The 24,730-nt window shown below is 39.4% G+C and overlaps 1 protein-coding gene across 4 annotated transcripts in view; it reads right to left on the bottom strand.

The window, feature by feature from the left end:
* Positions 1-530: 530 nt before the first annotated feature.
* Positions 531-24,730, bottom strand: part of LOC311265254 (paired box protein Pax-7-like) — an 88,698-nt gene continuing 64,498 nt past the window's right edge. For all 4 annotated transcript variants that reach the window (XM_084366725.1, XM_084366727.1, XM_084366726.1 and 1 more), the window contains exons 8-9: positions 16,035-16,302; positions 531-7,678 (exon numbers count right to left, since the gene is read on the bottom strand). In XM_084366725.1, coding sequence (XP_084222851.1) covers positions 7,563-7,678; positions 16,035-16,302 — 384 coding nt within the window. In that variant the 3' untranslated portion in view covers positions 531-7,562. The remainder of the gene's footprint in view (positions 7,679-16,034; positions 16,303-24,730) is intronic.

Raw genomic sequence — 24,730 nt, 5'->3', positions numbered from 1 at the left:
AGTAAATATAAAGAGTATCAACATGTTTCAGTGCCTTAAACTTTGATAAATTCAGTATTGATGTCCCAAGTCCCATTTCCCATCTCAGTCACCCAAAGATCAGGTGTGCCCAGTTTTTTTTTATTGAAAAGTGGTTTGCAGAACTACTACATAAACTAGGCTTATTTAAGACTCTGCATCTTGTTTTTACTTTACATAACTAATTTACATCATTATGTATGTATTATTATGTATTAACTAGCACAACAATAGAATGAGTGAATACTATTTGTCCCTGTAGTTGTCCCTGTGTTAGTTGCAGGGCCGAATGATGATGATGCGCATCGGTCTTCTATCCATAGTTCCAGAACTCTGGTCCTGAACAAGGTGATGTAAGGAAAAACCTGAATATATTGTGCTTTATGCCTCAGATTTAAATCTCTAACATGCTGAACTGAATGATTTTTCTTCCTCTTCCATTTTATTGCTTACACACAACATCATCTTCAGTGTTTGTTTATGACGAGCAGGAAGCCAGCACAAGTCTGTGGTCTTGGTCCAGTTGTAGAGCTTTAATGAACAGTTACGCCAGTTTTACAGTTGACACAACAAGAGGCTGAGGGGAGTAAATGCCAATACAAATTTCTCACTAGTCTAATACTTCCTACAGGTAGAATAAATTATACTATGGCGACATACACACATGCCAAACAGAAAGCAAGAACAAAACAAGCAGGACCAAGAGGTAAACAGAAGGGGTGTGGCTGAATGAGCATATCTGTACATTTGATCCCTAATGCTCTCCTTGGTTTGTTGTCACTGAAAAAAATATATATACACAAGAGTTTAACACAGCCAGTGTCTATTATTGTCCATGGCTCTTGTGGAGGTGCAGAGATATAAAATTCTCTGTAGTGGGCGGTGATTATTGCCCTTACTATAGGTACATGGACACTGGCATCCAGTGGGAAAGGAAATTAACTCATCAAACTCTCCTCCGTTTCATTTCATGGTATCATCTCTAAATTCAGGATGGTCTCGTAAACTGAGTATAAAATACTGAGCGTCTCTCTGGAATGTCTTCAAATACAGAACAAAGAGTGAAAGAAAGAAACTTTAATAATGCAGGAGCATATTTTGATTGTTGAAGTGCTTTTAAGGTATGGAATGGTGCGACAGGGGGAATGATTCTCTATTTGGTTTCCATTTATCCTCCAGCCCATTAACCCTTCAGTGGTTTCCACCAAAGAACAGAATGCACTTTGTAGCATTGTTGTTCCTTCCTCTGAGAAGTGCAGTAGATGCTGTGCCGAGCTGCTCCAGGACCATCATTGAAACTGACCAATCACAATTTTGTAATGCCACAGCTATGTCATAGCGACTCAGGGAAAAATGCTGCAAACTATTGTAAGTCATGCCCCTTCTGGTTGCCCTTATTTCAGAAAAAATATGTATGGTAGTGAATAGGGGTGTAAAAATTAACCGATATGAATTGGAAATCTGTTTTAAAGTTAAAGATACGACTACACCGATACGTGGACCTCTGGATCGATCTAAAATGTACCGTCAACCAGTCGGTGGCCTGATTTTAAAATTATGACTTGTTTGAGTGAAGCTGCTATGCTGCTACTTCCTAACAGCATCTTCAAACTCTCATAAAAGTTCAGAGGTCAGTGCAAGACTCTCATGAGATGCAAAACAGAAACTTTAGCATAGCGTTGCCAAGGAAACAAAAGCACCATGTCAACGCTGACAAGATTTACAATGCGCCGTCAAATCTAAAATCAAAAGCCTGGAAGAGATTTGGATAAAAAAGCAGGCCGTTTGTAAGCGCTGTAGAACAGTGTTTCAGTACAGTGGTAGCACGTACAGTATCTATGCTGTCCCACCTTACCCTGGTGGGACAGCATGGTGAAACCTGTGCAGAAGATGAGGATGCTAGTAAAGCTAGCACTAGCAGGAACGCCTATAACAAAGACAGAGATTAAACACTTTTCCCACCACAATTTAGCCACAACTCAGCGAGGTCTAAGGTAATCATGACATCTATAGCCTGATTTATTGCTAAGGACTTACGACCTGTCTGCTTTTGATCCTGTTGCTATCATAGCTGTATTCTGTGACTGCTGATAGTACTGCACACTGTTAACTGCCATTGTCTACTGAAATTATGTGCTGAATTGAACCATACTGCACACTGTTTACAGTCTACTGACAAGTCAATTAATTTTTTGAGTTTGGTATCAGTAGTAAACATTTGTCTGATTGTTAATCAGAGGGGGGGTTTTATACACTGACTACTAGGAAGCAGAGGATACAAACAGTCAGGGACATCCAGTTCAGAGAGGTCCAATGCAGACAGATCCAGCTCAGCGAGACCCTGCTCACGGAGAACCAGACAACAGGATAGTTGTTCCTCAGATCCAGCATGAGACAACAGATGTGTTTTTTATACACTGCAGATTAAGATAAAGATATACATAATGGTAAAAAAAATATAGTTCATACATAAGATTCCCTGGTCTTCTGAAATATCTATTTGAATGTAGGCAATGCCACTTTTAAAGAATTGGCTTATTCTAATTTATAATAGGAAATTAATGTATACATGAAAAAAATAATTGTATCATATTGTATCTTAAAACCGGATTGAACCAAATCTTACCAAATCAGAATCGAATCGTACCAAATCGTCACTGAATCGTATCGTAGCCCATGTATCTAGATATGTAACGAATCGTCTTATAAGGGAGAAATATAACACTGAAAATACATAATTATAACTACGTACCCAACAACAGTGTCTTTAGTGACGACGGCTCATTGAGTGGTTACCAAAACCCATAACATAAACATTGTAGAGTCGGTCCTTTATATTAGCAGCTCACAGAACTGACAAATTCTCCTTTCACAGAACTGCAATTGTCAATATGGCCAGATGTCTTGTGATTTTCATCTTTTTTAGTACCTATTCTGTGCCAAGGCATGTTGTTGTTGGTGATGTAGTTCACTAAACGGTTTCACACAAAAGAAGATGATATTTTACTTTATTTAAGACAAACTGTGACTTTCTTGACTTGGAAAATTATCTTTTAAATTGACAAACATATGTTTACTTCATGGCACAACTCAAACGGACCGAAAAATTTGTCTCTCATGTTCCTCCATTCACTACCATATATATTTTTTCTGAAAATAAGGTCCCATGGGGTCCGTCAGAAGGGGGGTGACTTCACATTCTATAGCAAATCTGTGAACTTTAAAAACAACTAAAACAGCTGATTTAACAGAGACAAAGACTTATATCAAGCATAAAACGATTGAATGGAAATGAAAATAGCAACTGTAAAGTTGTTGTTACAGCACGTTTTATAACACAAATACTATGCAAGTAAAAAGTGGTGAAAATGAAATTGTTCACAGTGTACCACTACCATGCTGCTGTGATGTCATGTGAGGTTATGTTGATGAAGTCAAGTTTAGTGAATCCTCCTGGAGTTCCGACTTGGGTAACCAACCATTGCACTTGTTTCTTTCCAAGTTCCAAGTACTGTAAATGTAAAAATGACTGGAAAAATATGCACATGGGGGAAATTATCCTTTAAAATAATTGCTTAATATTATGAAAGGGTCTATTTCAACCCAAACCATGTTTTCCTAAACCTAACCAAGATTTTTTTTTTGCCTAAACCAAAAATATAGCCACAGGCCTTCTAGCTGTTTATGCTCAAGAAGCCCAATCAGCCAAAAGCCTCAAGCGGCAATAAGCGGATTTCATTGAAATTTGTGAAAATGTTGTCTACCAAGTTGTGAGGTACAAGAATTGGGTACTTTTGGTGCCCCCATATGGTTTGGGCTCAAAATGCTTTGGTAGTCCTATTCCCAACCTGAGCCTAAAGATATGTTTCACTTATTATATGGATATGTTCCACATTTTATGATGATATGTATCACATTTTATGATGGTGTAACCAATTTATTGTTTATTAGGTGATAAACACCAATCAATATAGTATTGCAGATTTGATCAATAATCACAACCAGACCATGCATACCAAATATGGTGAAACTAAGTGGTGCAGATTTTGAGATACGCGATTTTTGGTATTTGTGGCACAGAAATGCGTGCTAGAAATGCTTTCGTAGTTTTGTGGTGTCAGATTTAAAGTAAATTGGACTATGTGACTGTGTTCCCTTGGCAAATGTTTCCATGATCAAATTTGGTTTCGTTAATTATAGCACCACCATGTGATAGATCTAGCTCATTCCAGCTCACGGCAATTTGAGCCGCGGCACAAGACAAATAATATAATAATAAACCGCCACAAACTTGCTTGCAGGCTTGAACCCTAACAAGTGAACTTAGTATTAAAAATAATAAGTGAATAGTAAATAATACGTTCCAAGCAGGATACCAACTCAGGTCTGTTGCATGAGAGTTCTTTACTCATTCAGCCACGACAGCTTGCTCAAATTGCAGACTTGGTTGCTTTTTCTTTACTTGAAATCATGGGTGTAGAGCAACATTAATTATGACGTTCCAGGAAAAACACCAACATAAAGTCATAAAGCTATGACATCACAATAGCATGATTGGTCTGTTGCATTGATGGTCCTAGAATAACATTAATCATGATGTGCTAGGAACAATACCAACACGGTAATATCAGATACACCAGAATAAACTCAAATTCTCAAATGAAAGCCAGTATTCAAATAATGGCCAGTTAAAAACCTCTGGAGCTTTTTCTGTTGTTAAGGCTGTTCAGTGTTAAGTTTGCGTGAACAGCAAACTAAGAAAGGGCAGATCAGAAGACAGGGCTGTTCTTTAACTAAAAGATGATGAAACATACCTAAAGGAAATTACAATGTGTCTCTAAAATAATTCTGTCAAATGAAGGCCTGGTTCTCTCTGCAGTTGAGGTAAGTAAAGTCCATTATTTGATCATTTACAGTATCTTCATTTACTGATACACTATACATCAACAGTGAGCTGAGAGGAAATTTTAGGATCTCACACATAGGCACTGTAGCAAAATGTTGTTGATCTGTAACCATCCTCAACCATATCATGTTGTCATAGGCAGATTATGACAAGAAAACACACATGATCATATTTTACAATTATGCTCAATATGAACATTCTGTTTGATATGTTGAATTGAAACGTAATCCACACAGCAAAATATTTCCTCGTGGAGTGCATTTAGCAAATATGAAACACGTAATAATGCGTAATAAGCATCAGTTAATAAGTGATAACACCCTCATTAGTCCTTATAAGATGGTTATTAACATGTACAACACTACATGCTTGTAAATAATAGCACAATAACAATGCGTATTGCTAAATTATAAGACATTTACAAACACAATGTTAAGAAAATCATTAACAGGTGCATAATAAAGGCTCTACTAACTCTCATTTTAGATCTGGTAGCTGCAAAAAGCACAGTTAACTGCTAATAATTACATTATGAAATATGTATTATTCATAATAAAGCAACAAATTGCTAAGTAACGGTTTAACAATGACATAATAGCTTAGTTAAACTCAATAAATGTGTTTGTAATGCTGTCATAAACAATTTTGAGAAACTCAAGGTTTTAATTAACATTCTTAAGCAGTCTATGAAGTGTTAAGAACTTCTTATGATAACTTACTTGCTAAAGAATCTGTTCATAAGCATCTTACATTCATAAGGACTTATAAGGGCCTTATCACCTATTAACTAACACTTAATACAAGGACCTTAATATAAAGTGTTACCCACTGCTTAACTAAACAACACTGATAACTAGGTCAATTGAAATGACTTGACCGAATTCCAGCTGTTTATCGGTTAGGCTCTAATTATCACAACATAAAATTAAACCTAAAGAAATGTAAAGTTGCAATGTAAAGAAATGTTAAGTTTCAACATATCCATTGTTTACAGAAACGAACATTGCCAACATTTATTCTGCCAACTGGGTTGTGCTGTATATGGTCAGAAGTACTACACATTTGAATTTGAGTTAGCATCCATGGACTTGGATCAAATCACATGCAGTTGTAGAACAACACAACCAGAGAAATATGCGAGGTGACTTGGCTGAGTAACTGAGTTGTGTTTCCCTAAGGTGTGCTGTGACTGAACACGAGGACTTTTTAATGTGAACAATTGCATCTAATGTCAAATCACAACATTAAATGCAATGCAGTCTTGTGTAAAATTGCATCATTAGATAATGTTATATCCATTGTGTAATATCTGTTACATATCTGCCCCAGAGTTTGCCTACATCGGGATCTCGGATCAGGGGCTGAGTCACTGTGGGCAACAGGGTTCAGCTCAAGCAGTTAAGCAGCCTTAGAGTAAACATGACTGGACATCAGACTGGGATTAAACACAGATTCTGTGACGGACAGAGGTCAGTTTAAAAACACAGGATACAGTACGGAGGTGATTTCCAGCAGCTCTGACCAGGACTATGACTCTGGGGATGAGAAGACACAGTAGGCGGGGATGGAAGAGGCATGAATATGATAGGAATGAGAGAGAGTTGGACGGGTGTAAATAGCGTGTTGAGCCGGAATATTTTCACATCTTACTCAGTAAATTGAGGATTTATTTCGACCAAACCAAGTAAGAGTATTTCATTTCTTGATATTTTGTGAAATGATTTTTCATTTACAACATTAAAAACTAAGAGAGCTTGTGAAATGACTGAAATCGCTGCTGGCATACATCTCCCCGCTGAAACTACGGAGGCTATCACACTATCACCTCCTGGGGTACAAAGTGCTAGTACGGACAGGCTGGGGCTAGCTGGTTAGCATGCTTACTTCAGTAGACAACGCTGTAACACAGCATATAGATGTCTCTGACAAAACATCAACACTGTTGTTTCTTCATACTCTGGGGATAATGTTATTGCCACTTTAGACATGTCTCAGTTTCATTAAGAAATATGCTTCAGTTTTGAAGCACCATTAAAGGATGTCTTTAATTCATAACTGTGTTGTTTGTTGACCCACGGAAGCACTGTTGTTTTCATTACAGGTTATTTTTGACAATAGCCTGTAATCATGTTTGTGTCATTCTCACATGCAAACAGCATTTTGAGATTTCTGCTGTAGTGAGGACATTGTTGACCTGGTATTGTTAAATATATTTAAGATTGCAGGTCACAGGTTACACTCACTCTAAATTGATTGGCTCAGGGTTAACATAGTAATTATGTATATCCATAAATTATAGTTATCCAGTAAAGGTAGACACACTAATGCGGTGTACAGTGCAATATTAAATAACACCGAATGTAAAAGAAACACTTAACAATATTACTAACAGTGGAAATTCTTGTTGTGGATTCATTGGTCCAATGGGGAATGTTTGAAGCTCAGACAGATGCATCATTCTTAAACCTTGGAGAAAAGGAACATAAAATAAAGTATGAAAAATCTAAATATCAGCCTGACGTATACTCAGACTATGACACAGACGCACACACACTCTCTGGGAGTTTTGTATGGTTGCAGGAGGTGGGGGTTGTGCTGGTGACCAGGTGTCATGTTGTTTAAATATGTAAGGTCAGTACTAGTAGGCCTGGCCAGTCTCAACCTGCAGCAGTCCCAGTACAGCCGAGTGGTCGGCCAGCTTCATCCTGCGCTGACTGGACAGGCTAACGTTCTTCGCCAGATAATCCACAGCAGCTGCAGAGGACACAGGAGTTAGTGTTAGGACAAAGTTAGTAAAAATCCGATAGTCTTCTTCTACTGTTAATGAGACACTGTGAGTACTGTGACAATGTGTCTGCAAATTTTTTAACAACATGTCAACAAGCTCTCAGCTGGTTTAAATCAATTTTGGAATCCCACGAGCAATGGGTAAAAATGAATGGTACCATTCTGGAACTACTGCTTGTTTTCTTATACATTATGGAACCCAACCTCTTATCAACTTCTTATTGGGTGCCAAATTTATGCTGATGATGCAATCATTTATATATCAGTTGCACTTATATCATTTATATGGTTGCACCATATATCAGTTATATATATGCAGTTATTGAATAGACATTGGTCGGTGTCTCACAGTGGCTCCAAAATAACTTCTTAATTCTGCACTGTGCAGAAACTGTTTGTACATTGGTGTAGGAGCCAAATATGTGCTGAAAGGCTGATGTGTGTTATTCACTGTTTGAACACTGGTTGCCACTGTAATACCAGCCTTTGGGCTCAAGTATAAAGGTAGGAAAAGTTCCTGTTGATGTCAGGTATTTGAACCCGGAAGGGGCAAAGGGTTTTTGACCGCTGTAGGACAAAGTTAGTATGCTGTAAGCTGAGCGTTTGATCTTTGTTGGCACTGAAAATGGACATTGTTCATGTTTATGCACAGTGAAGAAATAAATGGATTGTCATGCTGCAAATAATGAACAGCCTGTGGGTTCTGTGAGGAATGCAACACAGCATACGGTAATCTAACGAAGCGAAACGCGTCAACCAGGTCAGACATCTCAGTGGCTAAGTAGTCGGCTAGCTCCTTTAATAATAGGTTTTACAATAACTATTGATCAGAATATCTAGGTCTTGCCTTTGACAAAATTTTGAAGCAACTATCAGGAAAATTATATGTTGGAATTGAAATTAATTCAGGCTTTTTTCAGAATTGTCCAATACTGATGTTCTTGTCTGGTGATTGGGTTGGGAGGCAAGTAGGCTAACATAAAAAGGTCATGCAGTGCAGTTTCTCAGACAATTGTATTTTAATTGGATGAATCCGTGGGGCTTATACATACGCTGCCAGAACCTTTGGTAGTGTAACCTTATGTGGCCAAACGGAAATGATAAAATCACCTTTGTGTAGCTTGTGTTCGTATACATATGAAGCAGCCTATACAGCACTGCTGTTAAGCAGTGTAACGCCAGGTTCAGACAGGATGCTGAAGCGCCGGGCTCGGAAGTTCTCGCGCAAGCCACAGCCCTCTGCCGGCAGCAGAGCAGAGCACCGCAGTGTTTCCTATGTGAACGACACCATTGGTTAACATGGGCGCCGAAACCAAAATGGCTCCGCTTCTCGGCGCTTCGCAGCTAATCGCTGCGCTTCCGCGTCCTGTCTGAACCTGGTGTAACAGTGAATCTTTTCTCATGGTGTGGTTCCAGCTGAACTCTAGACACTGACACCCAGATTTATTATGAAGATGTTCACTCTGGTCTACAGTGAGCTTACAGTCGCAAAGTGCTAGTATTCAGAACCTGGTTTACTAAGAAAGGACTGTATGTTCTTAAATGAGGAAAGGGGAACTTATAGGGGCATTCAAGCAGTGGGATTTTTATGAAATCTTTTGTTTCCATGTTGATCACATTTTTCTTATTGTGTAACCATCTGGGGCAAGGCCACCCAATCAGCAATGAACCCTTTGATGCCATTATATGAACAAACCCTAAAACTATTGTCTCAGAAGTGAAATTGATTTTTTGAAATTAAAAAGATTTGAAGTTTGAAGTTTGAATTTGAAGTTTTATAAATCTCTCATTTATAAATTGATTTTTACGTGTATGAATGGCCTTGCCCCAGAACTAGAACATTGATGGTAGTCTTTCCATGATTCCTCATGCAATCATGTGAAGATAACCCAACTCTATTTGAAATCACTGTGCAGCACCTTTCCATGATAGTAGACTAGTCAGCTAGCTACATATTACTGAAACATTTACCTGTATTATTATCCGCCAGTGTACAAACATTCTTTTGAGCCACAGTAGAATCTTTTGTAACTTATCAGCAAGAGGTGCTAACACACCAAAGCTTAGACACCACCAGAGAAATCACAAAAGGTGAGGCTAATGTGCTAACATTAGTCATGTTACCATGGCTGCCGACTTGTTTACATTGTACTGTAGGCCACATTTTATAGTAGACTAAGTTTAATATGCAACATAATTGTATATGATAAATGTAGGTGTCTCTGCTCCATCTCTCCATAAGCAAAGGGGTCCTTGCATTGAAAATGTTGAAGACCCCAGCATTAACTGAACTGTCAATACTAAGGCAAAACTAAGGCTTCAACTACGGCAAATCTGTGAACTCTTAGTTACATGTTTTATGTAGGCTAGCATACATATTTTATTTTATTTTTCCTGTCCTTAGTTGTTATTTTCAGTCACTTTTCTTTCTTGTTGTTTTTAGTCATTGGTGTTACAATCACTGTATGTAGTGATTGCTTGCCTATGGAGGACTGCAAATTAGCCACAGCTAGAAGTCCTCTATATATCTATCTACATATATTGCATATATTTCCTACATGTATAGTCCCATCAATGGATCCATAAGTAAATTTAAAAAAATTCCCCTAAGCTTATAAGATTATAGCAACTACAGCATGATACAGCAGGAACAGTTAACTTAAGCACAAGACACAACATGTTTGCCTTTTCAATAGCCATTTTACCTGATCCAGCTTATATCTAATTATACACAGGACTTCCAGGCAAACGAGCACCTTTTACACCAATACATGTGTAATGCCAGATAACATAAGTGGCTAGCTGAACAGCAAAAATGAGTAGTATACAAATGTAATTTCTAGGACAGTGGTTTGTTTGGAACTCAAATGCAATTTCTAGGACAGTGGTTTGTTTGGAACTCAAATGCATGAGTGACAGCAGGATGATATATGTGGTACTGAGTTAAAATAAACTACAGTGTGTGTTAATATGTATATGAAGAAACATGCCAACCAGTGCAACAGTGGAGCTCTGCAGCACAGAGGAAGAAGATATTTTAGGCTTGCATTTACACACAAAACATGTTAGTAGATACATTAATTGTTGGTTTGGCTCTGCACGAGATCACCATCACCAGCGTTATACTTCCACATGTATTGTATTATTACAGAAATGTTTGTTGTGTGGCCAACCACACTGACTAGCAATACTAAACACTGACTTTGTGTTTAATACAAAGACAAAAGAAGCCAATAGTTTGGCTTCACAGACAGACAGACAGACAGACAGAGAGGCAGGTAGTCTCTAGATAAACTGTGCTTCTCGTAAAGATGGCATTAATGCTCTGCGTATTTTTCTCACAGTGGTGGATGTTGCCCCTCCCTGGTTCAGCAGGTGATAACTTCTCTTTTATAGGGCAGGAGAGAGGAGGGTTGACAGCAGATGTGAAGTGACATGGTGTGTTTGGGTGTGCATGAGTGTGTGTTGTAGCTATGGGGGAGATAAGTAAGACACGTCAGTTAGGATGCTAGCATGCACAGAAAGGAAGCTGTCACTCTGTACTGAGGAATGAGAGAAAGAAGAGCACCTATCTGTGGGCAGGTCTGTCTGCCAAGGTGCCAGTCACCCAGACAGCTAGTGGGGGAGCAGTCTGTGTGTGAGTGTGTGTTTGTGTTTCACAAGGGTTTAGTGAGGCTCTCTAAAGGAAGCTGTTTTCCCTGTCAGCCAGGTTTATACCCTAAATCCCTGTTGAGCAGTCACACTGACTTTCCCTTGCCTCCAAGATAGAGCCTATCTGATAACACACACTAACACACATGCACAAACACAGGTGCACACACACTCACATGCCTCAGCTATTTTGACAGTATGTACTTTAATCTGTCAGGAGCTTCCTGCAATAGAACAAGAGAAGAGTCAAATGTCTGAAGTAAAGTGTCTAATCTGTCTGCAGGAGGGAGAGGTGGGGTGAAGGGCCACAGCTAAAGTACAAACATCACATCAGAGAGGATCAATTATAGCATCAGAGAGATTTTTTTCAAGAAATGTTTTCTAAAATATAAAGTTAGTCTTATTGGGTAATTCCATGTCAACTCAACTAGGGCCTCCCGGTTCATGTCTTGGAAAATTTCAACCCAATCCAGTCAAAAATGAGGGTTGGTGAGGTTTAGAATACATATATTAGGAATCACAGAAATGCTGAAATTTAGCTAATTTTTTGATAAAATCCATAATGTGAAGTTCTGGATTTTGAGTGAGTTGGCATTGAATGACCCTATTGCTCTAATGTTGATGCTCATATTGGTTATCAGACAGTGATCAACTTAGTTTAAAGGAAGTTGTATAATGTAATCATGACTGATGGAAATGATGCACAAAACTGACAAGTAATAAACCTGAAAGATCCTTTAAAGTCTCAAAAAGCACTCAATCTCAAGGATATGTGGCATCTAATGATTTACATCCAGTGCTAATACAATGCAGGTAATAAAGGGAGAAATGGGCTTATTATGGAGCACAACTAAAAAAATAGAGGTGTGGGGGTGGGGGTGAGGGTAGTGGATGGGTCTATAGCATGTCTGACTGCGAAGAGTTCACATCAATTCAGATCTGCAACCCACATTCATATTAAAAGTGTAACTTGTAAGAAATGGTGAGAAATTAAAGGTAACTCTAAACTAAACTAAAGGGGATATAACCACTAACTGATGCTCACTGTGATCTTTGCTGTAGCTAACTTTGACTGTAGTGACTAGCTGCAGTTAGCAAGTAGCTCAGTTAGCTCTCAACCTTATTGAGCTTGAGCACACAGCTCCCAGTGAACATGGCTAGTCACCAGACTGCTGATGCAGCAGATTTTGGGAGTGTTGGGCATCAGCAGCGGGTGAAAACACTGTTAAGAGTGTAATATTTTCACATTCTAGGGCCTGTGTCCACATTGCATATTTTTCAGGCAAAAAAAGAGAAATAATCTGGCAGTGCGCTCAGGAGGCACTGGATGAATGGCTTGTGCACTGAGAAAATAAACACTGCACGTTGGTTTTGATTGATATTAGCTAACACTAGTAACAGAGGGCTGACTACACAGCTGAAAAAAAGCTTACAACGTGTAGGGTGATAAACATGCAACACTCACCACCAACATTCAGTCAAATGGACTTTGCTCCCTCTGTTATGAGATTTTTTTTTAATAAAGTTTAGGATAGACAGACAGTCAGAACAAGTTTGTCCTCGATTTCTGGATCACCAGGGCAATGATCACCAGTCCTGACTGATCTATTATGTGATTGGTTGCCTGAAAAAGAGCGATGGTGATGCCACCAGCGCCTTTCTAAAAAGGTGAGAAATTTTCAACTTGAAGCGCTCTGAGTGGCTGCATGAAAAAGGCAGAATGCTCAAAAAAAAGGCACTGGTTGTAGCGCTCCTAACCTAGGTGGTCACATTGCAGCAGCATATGCTTGCTTCTCATTAGAAATATAAGAAGAAAAAAAAAACACACACACACACTGCCACTGTGTGTGTGTAAGTGCTTACATCAGTAGACATCTCCGTACCATAGTACATGGATGTCAACACTGATGTTTCTTCACGCTCTATTCGATATGTTAGTTCAGTTTTTGGCTCTGTCTTACAAATTTCTTCTTTAACTGTAACCATGATCTCTTGTAAAACAATATCAAACCATAGCTGCCATGCTCAGATAGAAAGTGAAAATAATGTTGGAATTGAAATAAATCCAGGCTTTTTTCAGAATCATCCAATACTTAAGTTCTTGTCTGGTGATTGGGTTGGGTAGCCAGTTGGCACAGCTGTTAAGCAGTGTAACAGTCAATCTTTTGTCACGGTGGGGTTCCAGTAGAACTCTAGACACTGATTGCGAGATTTATTATGAAGTATTCAGCACCTGGTTTACTGAGAAAGGACTGCGCCTTCTTGTGCGAGGGAAGGGGAGCTCATAGGCGCTGTCAAGCAGTGGGATTTCTACAAGATCTGTTGTTTCTATGTTAATATGGCTGGTAATACTGTGGTAAATGCAGCCAAATGCAGTTAGAAAAGTTTAGTTGCAGCCAATAGTAATTTTACAGTTCACTGATGTTCAAGTTGATAATAATAAACAAACCACACACACCATCCACTTTTTGTTTGTGTTAGACTAGTCAGGTATTGTGTTCATTAATAATATCCTAATCAATTTGTAGTTATATATATATAAAGTATATTTTAAAGTAATCCAAGATGGCGCCACGGACGGCTGCCTCGGTGCTTCGCTCCGCAGTACTTAGTTGAATGTTTGTTATGTTTATGTTTATGTTCATGTTTACGTCTATGTACATCGGGTGCTAAGAAAAAAACGAAGTCAAATTCCTTGTATGTGTTTCACATACTTGACCAATAAAGCTGATTCTGATTCTGATTCTGTGGCTCTTGTTAATTCCCTTTGAGCTATGTTATAGAGGGGGGCAAAGCAGTTCTTTTTAATGTGCTGAATCCATTGAAGACAAGAAAAAACAAATTCACAGAATCATACAGTGCTAAATGGTTGAACTGAAACATGGCTGAATGTTCGCTTCAACTCGCTAACTAGTGAACTGAGAACAGACAATTTGGTTGGATAAAAATACCGTTTGCAAGTTAAAAGTCCTATCCTATTATGTATAGCACATACACTGTAGTTTGACTAAATTATTTAACGCAACGTTTGGTACTATTCCTACTGACTTCAAGACATGAGAGAGAGGGAGTGTCGCAGGCTCAGATTTACTGTGTGGTACATTCAGAGAAGGTACTGAACATGCACTGTTCACTCACACTGAAAGGATGTGAGACAGTCTTGGGCTCAGCCACCCATTCAGTGTGTGTGTGTGCGCACACATGCAGCATTTGTGTACAGATACATTAAAACTAGATACGTTTATTAATTTAGTATGTTCATCCAAAAAGTGTGTTCCTTTGAAGGACACAACACAACTATGTTTACAGCTGGCCTTTAGAGACAATGAATTTTCACTGTAAACTGACCATCATACATTGTTTGAATGTGAATCCAGTAGCCTGGGTATCACAGAAATCTGCTGAGCTTATATTGTATTTGCTCTGGCAGATGTGTCTGGCCCTCCTCCTTTTTCAGAAAGGCTTCTCACACTGCATATTCTTAACCCAGGGTTATCCTTATGGTGCATTCAGACCAAACACGAAGAGAATATTCACTTTGTGTTACTGTACACGTGAAAGTTTTATCACAGAAATATTATTTTTCATCTGCATTACTTGCACTGGCACATCCAGCTCTGTGAATTTCATTGTCTTTCTACTTCTTCTGGATGAATGCTGCTTCCAGCACCACCTGAGGCTGACTGGTGCCCAGTTCAATGACCTGTTGGCTCGGATCGGTGCCGATTTCGATTTCCAGGCCAAATGCCAATTACAGGCTCAGCTGCGGAGCGCCTGTCCATCTGTCTCCGGTGAATAGCAGTTTCTTAATGGGTGTGTCGAAATAGATAAATAGTAACTGTAACCAGCAGGTCAATGTTGACTGAATTTATCTGTCTTACCACATGAGTATGAACCCAAAACGAAGCGATTTTGCTGTGATCTGACTGCAATAAATGGATCAAAAGGATGCCGAAATAACAACATCGTAACGCCGCCTTGTAAAAAGCCTGAATTCTGGTTTCACCTGGATGGATTGCGCATCGATCAGGGCTATGCTGTGCTGAGACATATTTCCAGGTAGTCCAACTTCCTTGCTCACTTTCCTCCATACAAGCTCCTTTTTCTCCCTGTCTCACTACGAACATGCTATTTTAATGACATCAGTGAATGTCAACGCCAAAAGACTTGCGACACAACTCTTGGTCACAAAGGCGTATTGGCCTGGTGCAGGGCGCAAATGCTGGGTGCAAATAAACAAAAATTTGAGTCTTTTCATTGACTTTGTATATTATGTAGACAAGCAAATAATTCACCGTGCATTTGGTCTGACTGCCCCATTAGAACTGTGCCAGAGTGAACGCTTCATTAGCTTGAGGCTAACAGCTCCATTTGGTGGGGGCAAAGAAGATTCTAACAATGCTTTTAGCCCTGGGCTAAATCATAACTGTTTATCTGATATGTGGTGGGTTTGGGACCAGTCTTCATTTAAAAACACACATCACATGTTCACTTTTCTAATTGGGTGTAAATCCTGGTCAAATATGAATCAATATTTTGTTACAACATTGCCTATTTTTAACCTCAAATGTTTTCAGAAACATATGTCAGTTTGTGGCAGGGACTCTTAAAACAAATAAGATTTCTATCAGAATGTTACCATAATTGCTTAGTGCGAACTAGCAGGACTCACTCTGGCCGTATTGACTGTACTGGTAGCCGGCAGCAGCCACAGCGGGATCCATGCTGTAGCTGGTGGTGCTGTACGTAGGGGGGCAGTAGGACTGCGATGACGGAAGGCTGTCCACCGTCTTAATGGAGGACTCAGCTGAACGCTGGCTGCAGCTAGCTGAGATGGCATTGGATGGAGAGGAGTCCAGGGCACTGTGGAGTGGTGATAAGGAGAAGTCGTGTTGTGGCTGTGAAGAAACACCGCTGGGGTTACTCAGAATGCTCATCACCTGCAAACATAGAGAAGAAGATTTTCAGCATGTTTTTTCTATTGAACAATTTGGTACAGAGCAACATATCTCAACACCCACATCTCAGATCACCATGACATCTGCTCTGATTATTCATCACAGTAATTTCTTATGACATTGATGACCATCTGAGCTATCCTTTAGTGTCACCAAAATGTTGATGTTTGCTCGAACAATGTCTTATAATCTAACGGCCAGATTGCCCTGGAATTTGCTGACAACATACTGTATATTTTCCTCAGGATATGAACCTATTGATTGTAAAAATCACATGTTGCTACAAGTGCTACCCACATAGCGACAGAAGTACCCAAGCACATGGTCATTTTACAGTCATTGTTAAAGGATGCTTAAACATTTTGAAAAACTCTTTTGTTTCCTCTCCTTTGAGAGTACTGTGAGAGGAAAGACCTGTCATACTGCGCCAGCCCAAAAAAAAAAAAAAAAACAGGAAAAAACTGAACTTTTTAGTACAGACTGTAAGCTTTTCAATGTCATGTATACATTGTGGTCTCAGGGACCTAACTGGAAGGGTCTGTGTATTTGGCCACAGAATTTAAATTGGGTCGTGCCAACTTTGTGTCTGTGCAGTCCAGGGAGTTGTTCATTAAACAGATATTGTTTATATTGATATATAGTTTATGTGCACACGCATGGGTCAAAGTTTCCTTGGAGGACTGCACTTCTCCCATCAAGTTTTTTTTTTTTATAAATCCTAATGTGATAAACACCTGTTTCTCAAACCCTCATGTATTAGTAGTATTTGGTGTTCCCTTCCCTCTGTGCCAGTTTGCCTTGTTCCCCCGTGACAGCATTCCAGTCCATTTCCTTGTGTGAGCCTTTGTGTTTAGTGAGCTTAGTCATCCGACCATTGCCTGCCTTTTGGCCCTGCCTCTGCCTGCCAATTATGATACATCTGCATCTGAATCCAAGCTTGTGGTTCAGTCTTGACAATGCCATCCCATGATGCTGGCATGCCATGGCTCAGGGAGGATGGAGAGATACTCAACAGTCAGCCAGCTCCCTTTGGTAAGGAATAACAATGGGACTAGTAAGGTGTTATTCTCGGTTGTTCCCCTTACCCTTACATGCCCAGTTCAGCACGGAGTTCCAAGAAGATGGCTAATGGCAATGTGATTTGGCTCATAAGCCTGTCATCATCTTGGGCCAATAAATCAGTGTGGTTCCTAAAAACATGCTCCCTCCAGCTGTTGCTTATCAAAGAGGAACCATCATGATGACCTTGTTGACTTAATGAACCATCATCCAGGGGATAAATCAAGCACCACACAATTAAGCCCACCCGACACCACGTTTTCTTCCCAGGATCAATGAATCTATCCATTGCACCTCCTGTGTGCCAAGTGTCAAAACAGTTGCGATCCCTACACACCTGCCATACACCATTGGCAAGTAAAAGGACATTATACCTAGTCCTAACAGTGATTAAGAAACACATAAGAGCTCAGCCATTTGTACTGTACTAATAACATTATAATGAAGTTATAAAAATGAGAAACAAAAACAAAATCGAATGAAGGGATTAATCAGACAAAAGTAATATGCAAGCTGAAGTTGAGATGATACAATGAGTTTGCAAAATAAAAGAGGAAGAACAGTTGACCATTAAGTCATCGTGCAACCAGAAGCGGCTGCATGGCCTTATAAGGAAGTAAGCAAAGCCACCCTCAGAAGCAATAGATGGCCAGCTGAGACAGTATGAAAAACACAGCAACAGACGAGACAATGTTCTTCCTTCGCTCTCCTTCCTTGGATTAACCGAGTTGGAGTACATGAGCAGCCTTTCATCGCAGAATGGACTTCAAGAGATTCACAGTTGGATCCAAGGATAACAGAGCACAAGGAGGACTGACCATTTTCCAACCAACTGTGGATTATAATTTTGACTTTGGAGTCTCTTTCGCTCACTCTGCTGGCATGGAGTTGGGACTTTGAGGGAACTTGGGGACCTTGGGCAGGGTTGTGAGTTACCACAGAGACTTGGACTTTCAGCAGGAAGGGAAAGGCATACTGGCCAGATGGCCTTACCCTCTCATTTTCTACTACATCTAAGTAGCTCTCAGCACTTTTGGATTAATCTTTATTATACACGGAGTTGTGATCTTTATCAATAGGTATTCTTGATAATGATTGATAGTAATTGAGATAAGTATGAGCTGTATGCTTTGCCCTTGTTAAGACTTTGTAATAAACCTTCAACTGTAGTTGAAGTAGAAGTTGTGGACAGATTTCCACATCCAGTTTTTTTTTCTAACATGTGACCCTAGAGGGGCTCCGCAGATACGGACTGAGTCAGTGAGGACATAAAACAGCGTGTCTGGTGCCAGAGGGAGGAGAGAGAAACTCAGGGCCCTGATGTGTTCACTGTAGTCTGGACTGCTCACATGGTGGTTATTGATGCACACTGCAGCTAATGCAAAATCAGCTGGGTAAAATAAGAGTCCCCCCTATTTTATGCCGCATCACAGTGCCTTTAACACCACGGCAATGGCATTCTCTGAAAGGAGAAACATCTGTAAACGTACAGTGAGGAAATAATAAAGAGTTACTGGCTGCTGGATTGTGTTGTAATTGTACATAGTCTGATCATTCATTGCCAAAGACAATTCATTATTTACTATAGAAGGAAAGCAGAAGTACCTCAAGTAAATGATAAAAACAAATTGTAAATGAATAATAAATGCTGGACACATCAAATTTATTATTAATGGCCATTGTTCAAGTCATCTGTTTTTTTTTTTGTTTGTTTGTTTGTTTGTTTGTTTTTTAATATTGTGGTAAGTATTGTATTGTGGACTTTTTTCGTGATAATATAGCACCTTGAGGTTTTGTTATCATTACACCCCTTGAAATTAAATTGTAGAGATATTCTTCCAGAAGGTATGCTGTATGTGCGTCAAGGTCATATCTTTACTCAAAGGAGGAAAGGTGGTGAAATATATAGCACACACACACACACACACACACACAAAACATATACACTCTAACTGTATACACTTATACTTAAAACTAGCAGCACTCACCAGATAACTCAATATTCCATAATCCCTAACACATCAATCCCCTATCAGTGTGAGGAGTTTTTAACAGATGAAGAGATGAGTGGAGAACAGAGGTGTGCAGATGTGCTAAGGTTATCTTTGTGTCACACCTTACCATTTCCTCCATTCACATCTGTTGCTCAGTCACTCACTACACTACTTTGAAACACTATCCTCCACATCATCCTATTTATCTTTTTATTACTGTAGCTCAGTTTGGTGCTCAGTTCTGAGCTGAGATCCAAAATAGTGAGCTAAGAGAAAGAAAGAACAGTGTGCCACAAGCAAGGATGAAATCATTCTTGATGTTAACTTTAACTTCACTGCATAACTGTATATTTACATCTAAAACATATGTGGCTTCATTATGATTGGACTCAGTGTCTGGTTGTGCTTCTGTGGTGGGCGGATACAGTGGCTGGGATTAAGAGTGATGTTGACATGTTACTGCTGTCAGACAGGAACTATCACTCTGCCATGGAATAGTACATCAGACAGTAACTGCAAAGCACATTGAGCATGTCAGTGTTTAATGTAGAATATTTGATGTAATCAGAGGTAATTATGCTAATTTACTATAAGCAGATGTGTTTTTTGTCAGAGGCCATAACCCTGAAAGTCCCAACTCCCCCATTAGTGATGAAAAGAGAAATCAAATTCAATTTCATGATCAAGAAATATTCAAATAAACAGAAATATTCAAATAAACAGAGCTGCAACAGCAAATGGTAACACTTTATAATAACGTGTTGATGAAGGTTCTCAGTCATCCAGGTCATAGTAATTCTAAGTGCTGTATCATAGGCAACTGGACATTTCACCTCTCATCCAAGAGGCTTCTTCAGTTCTAACCAACTGGCGGGGACTCTGTGTGGGAGCAACAAGTTTGCCTATAAATTGTTTGCCTATAAATTGCCAACAAATTACAGGCAAACTGTAAGAATTCACTTTTTAGGAAATGTTTGTAACTGTTCCCCTCTGAAATGATCTGGACAATGGCTCGAAGCTGGTCTTCAGTTATGTTGAAGGGCCTCAAGTCCATGACGATCCATGTAGCCATAGCATCAGTTAGCTTATCTCTTTGTTAACAGGCTTGCCCTGGCTGCACTCTGCTACTGTAGTTTGGCAAACGCGGCTTGACCCCGTCAAGTGCCAGCATCTTTGCTTAACATCAGCATAAACATGCTTTGCCCAAGTTGGTACTTAAAGCTTGTGCTTCAGCTGAAAGACAGTTCATCACTGTAGTATTTGCACACAACTTTGGCTTTATCCTAGCGTCCATCTGATAGCTTTTTAAAATGAAACTTGCCATTCAGCAGAATGGGGGATATATCCCTTAAACGTATATACATTTTGCATGCCTTTCAGTAATTAGCCAGGTAAACATCCACCCTGGAATTACAGGAAGAACTTGATAGGCTAATATGATTAATACGTTATTGACAAGCATTAACATGTTTATATTGAAAGCATTAGTTTACTTTGAAGAAATGCTTTATAAACCATTTATTAAACAATTTAGGTTTATAAATTTAAGTTGAAACTTTGTAATGGCCATCCAAATAGTTTTTATAGATAATTTACTTCATCATTAATAATTTACAATATACAATAATATACAATAAACAACTTACAACAAACAATTGCTTAATAAATGGTCTATAAAGCAGTTTACCATATATTAATAATGGTTGTTATAGAGTTAACCAGCAAACAAATGCATTCTAAAACTGACTGAATTGAAATTCAACTATCATATGGCTAAGTAAATAAGCTAAACCCATAGACAAGTGAAACTGACCTCACTGTGTCCCTGTGATGTTTTTAGTTTTTGCATGTTATAAACACAGGTGAAGTCACTACTCATTACCCTACGCCTCACATTGATTTCTTATCGCTCTCTCCCTCCCACCTTATAATCCTCAAAACCATTAGAAACTACACATCTTTTGACAGACAGACAGCTAGGCAAATAGATGGCCAGAAAGCTAACTTTAGAGATGATCAGACAGGTGAACAGTCCGGCAGATGGTAGGGGGTTGGATAGGGAGCACATGAAGCAAGGGAAATAGAATGAAGGAAGAGATGAGGAGGAAATGGTTACAGTGAAAAAAAAAATAAAGAGGAAGTACTGTAGATAAATAAAAGGTACAAGGTAAAGATATTGTCATTTTTTAAATCACAAGGATTAAAAAAAAGAAACAATGTTTGAGTCCTTTGAGTCTTGCTGCATCTATTTGAGAAAAAGGAGTGTTGATTAATTGATGATTCTCACAGCCTGGGAAATGAAGCTACTCCGTAGTCTGGTGGTTTGGCAGCGGCTACTTCTTTTACCAGATGGCAGCAGGTTGAACTGGGGTGAGTGTTGTCTTTTAGTATCCTTTGGGCTCTTTCAGTTATAGAATGTTGTACTCAAGCCCAGAGTGTTAATTTTTCTTATCAGCTTCATGGGTAAGATTGTGTTGAATGCTGAGCTGAAGTCAACCAACAGTATTCTGATGTAGCAGTTCTTATTTTCCAGGTTTGCAAAGACTGAGCGAAGAGCATATGGCATCCTCTGTGGATCTGTTGGTTCTGAAAGCATTCTGGTGAGGGTCCAGGCTGGCAGGGATGTTGCCTTGGATGTGCTGGAGGACCAGTTTGTTGAAGCACTTCATCAGGATGGGGGTGGAAGCCACATGGCGGTAGTCATTAAGACTAAACAGAGCAGACTTATTGCTCAATTAATTAAAAACTATATTATGTAAAATAAGCAATTGCATAAGTATTCACCCCCTTCAAGTCGGTATTTAGTAGATGCACCTTTGGCCTCAATCACAGCACTGAGTCTGTGTGGATAGGTCTCAATCAGGCTTGCACATCTAGGTACTACAGTTTTCCTTCATTCTTCTTTGCAAAACTGCTCAAGCTGTCAGATTGCACGGGGATCAGTCACAGCCACAAATTATGTATTGGATTGAGATCTGGATTTTGACTTGGCCACTTTTGGGTCATTGTCTTGCTGGAAAATGATTCTTCTCCCAAGTCATAGTTCTCTTGCAGACTGAATCAGGTTGTCCTCCAGGATTTCCCTATATGTTCCTGCATTAATTTTAACCTCCACCTTTACAAGCCTTCCATCTCAGCTGCTGAAGCATTTAACTCCTTCAGAGTAGTCATAGGTGTCTTGGTGGCCTCCCTCACTAGTCTCTGTCTTGCACGGTCACTCAGTTTGTGAGGAAGACCTGCTCTGGGCAGAGTTACACATGTGCAATATTCCTTCCATTTCTGAATGGATTTAACTGAACTCCGGGGGATGTTCAGTGACTTGGAAATGTTTCTGTATCCATTCCCTGATTCATACTTTTTCAATAAATTACACAGAGTTGCTTGGAGTGTTATTATGTCTTCATTGTGTAATTGTAGCCAGGAATACTGATTAACCAGTGACTGAACCTTCCATGCTGCTTTTGTAGCCTGTGACATTTTGAATCGCCTGCCTTTAGAGCTGTTGGTGTTGAAGTCTCTCTCCAGTCTCTGCTGATGTCTCCTCTGTGCCTCCTTGATGCCAGCTTTGAGTCTTGCTCTGGTGGTGATGTATGCTTCCTTGTCACCTGATTGAAAGGCAGCTTTTTTGGCTCTGAAAAGAGCCCTCACCCCTCCATTTATCCAGGCTTCTGGTTGGGGAATGATCCTACTGTCTTTATGATCATCACGTCATCAACACATTTGCTGATTTATGATGTCACTGAAGATGTATATTCCTAAAGACTGATGTTGTTATCATGAATGGCAGCATCTCTGAACATTTGCCAGTCTGTGTGCCCTAAACAGTTGTGTAGGGCTGCTGTGGCTTCATCTGTCCACACTTGAACAGTTTTAACTGATGGTTTGACCCTCTTTATCAACTGAAAGAAAGTATGCAAAAGGAAATATGATCTGATAGGCCAAAGTGAGGACATGGGAGGGCTTTGTAGCTGCCAGGAATATTTGTGTAGACGTGGTCCAAGATATTTCTTCCTCTGGTGGGGATCTGAACATGCTGGTGGAATTTGGGTAAAACAGTTCTGAGGTGAAAATTCCATCTGGTTGTTTACACATGTTGCTGCTGATGACATCATACAATTCCTGCAGTGCATTTTTTGAGTTTGCATCTGGGGGTAGGTACGCCGCAACAATAAAAATACTGGTGAATTCTCTGGCCAGATTATATGGTCCATATCTTAACATCAGAAATTCGACATATGGTGAACACTGTCCTGCCACTTTAACTGCGTTTGAGAAGCAAGCATTATTTATGTAGACTCCTATGTCCACGTCTCTGTGACGATGTAAGCACAGCAGTCTCTGATTTCCTTCTGAGTGAGCCTGAGTCTTATCTCATTCACTTTATTCTCCTGCGACGGGACATTAGCCAGAAGAAGGCTTGGTAGAGGAACAGATTTTGGTCAAAGTCAGGTCAGCTTAGCTCTGATGCCACCTCTCTTTCCTCTCTCTGGCTGGCCACTCGGCAGATGCCACTGGTGGAAATCCTCTCGCAGTCTTCTGGACTCAATCCAAACCCCACATTTCCTTTTCCAATGTTGATAAGTTCATCTCTATCATAGGGAAAGCATGCATCAGTAGAAGGGCATAGAGGTGAAAAAAACAGAAAAATATATCATGTTGATGACAATGAAATTGATGATAAAGAAAATATATAAAATAAATAAGTAGAATAAAATATATAAAATAAAAGTGAAGATGGTGATATTAATATAGGAAGCAGCTTTTTTTAATGTAAAAAAAATGCAAGACCAATAACAAGATTATACAACAATAAGTAATAGCAGACAATAAATATTAACAGTAAATAGTAAAAAATACAAAATAAAAAGAGAGAGAGAGAGAAGTAATGCATTTCCAAACTTTTGTGTCATTGATATGGGATTGATGTGTTAGGGATTATGGAATATGGAGTTATGTGGTGAGTGCTGCTAGTTTTAAGTATAAGTGTATATGGTTAGAGTGTATATGTTGTGTGTGCGTGTGTGTGTAGGGGGATTAGATCATGGGCATATTAAATGAGTTTATGAAAGAGACCTTTTCAAATGTGTGATTTTGTGCTGACTATGAAATCTTTTTTATTGTAACATGTTCTGTGAGAGGGTTTAACCATTGTGTTCATTGGGTTTCCTTTTTTCCAGTTAAAATTCTGTTTTTGTGGCAACAGCAAGGGTGGTAATGAGGGGTTTGTAGTTGTGGATGGGTGGGCTGATTGCTGATCACCAAGCAGGCAGAGGGATGGAGAGAGAGGGACGCTGTAGCTCATTATTACGGATATCCTGTCAGTGTTTTGTTTCTAGAAGTGACTGTAAAAGTAATTG

Source organism: Pagrus pagrus (assembly GCF_965226575.1).
Source record: "Pagrus pagrus genome assembly, chromosome: 11".
Taxonomy (NCBI): Eukaryota; Metazoa; Chordata; class Actinopteri; order Spariformes; family Sparidae; genus Pagrus; species Pagrus pagrus.
The sequence above is the reverse complement of the archived record's forward strand: the minus strand, read 5'-3'. Positions and strand labels throughout refer to the sequence as shown.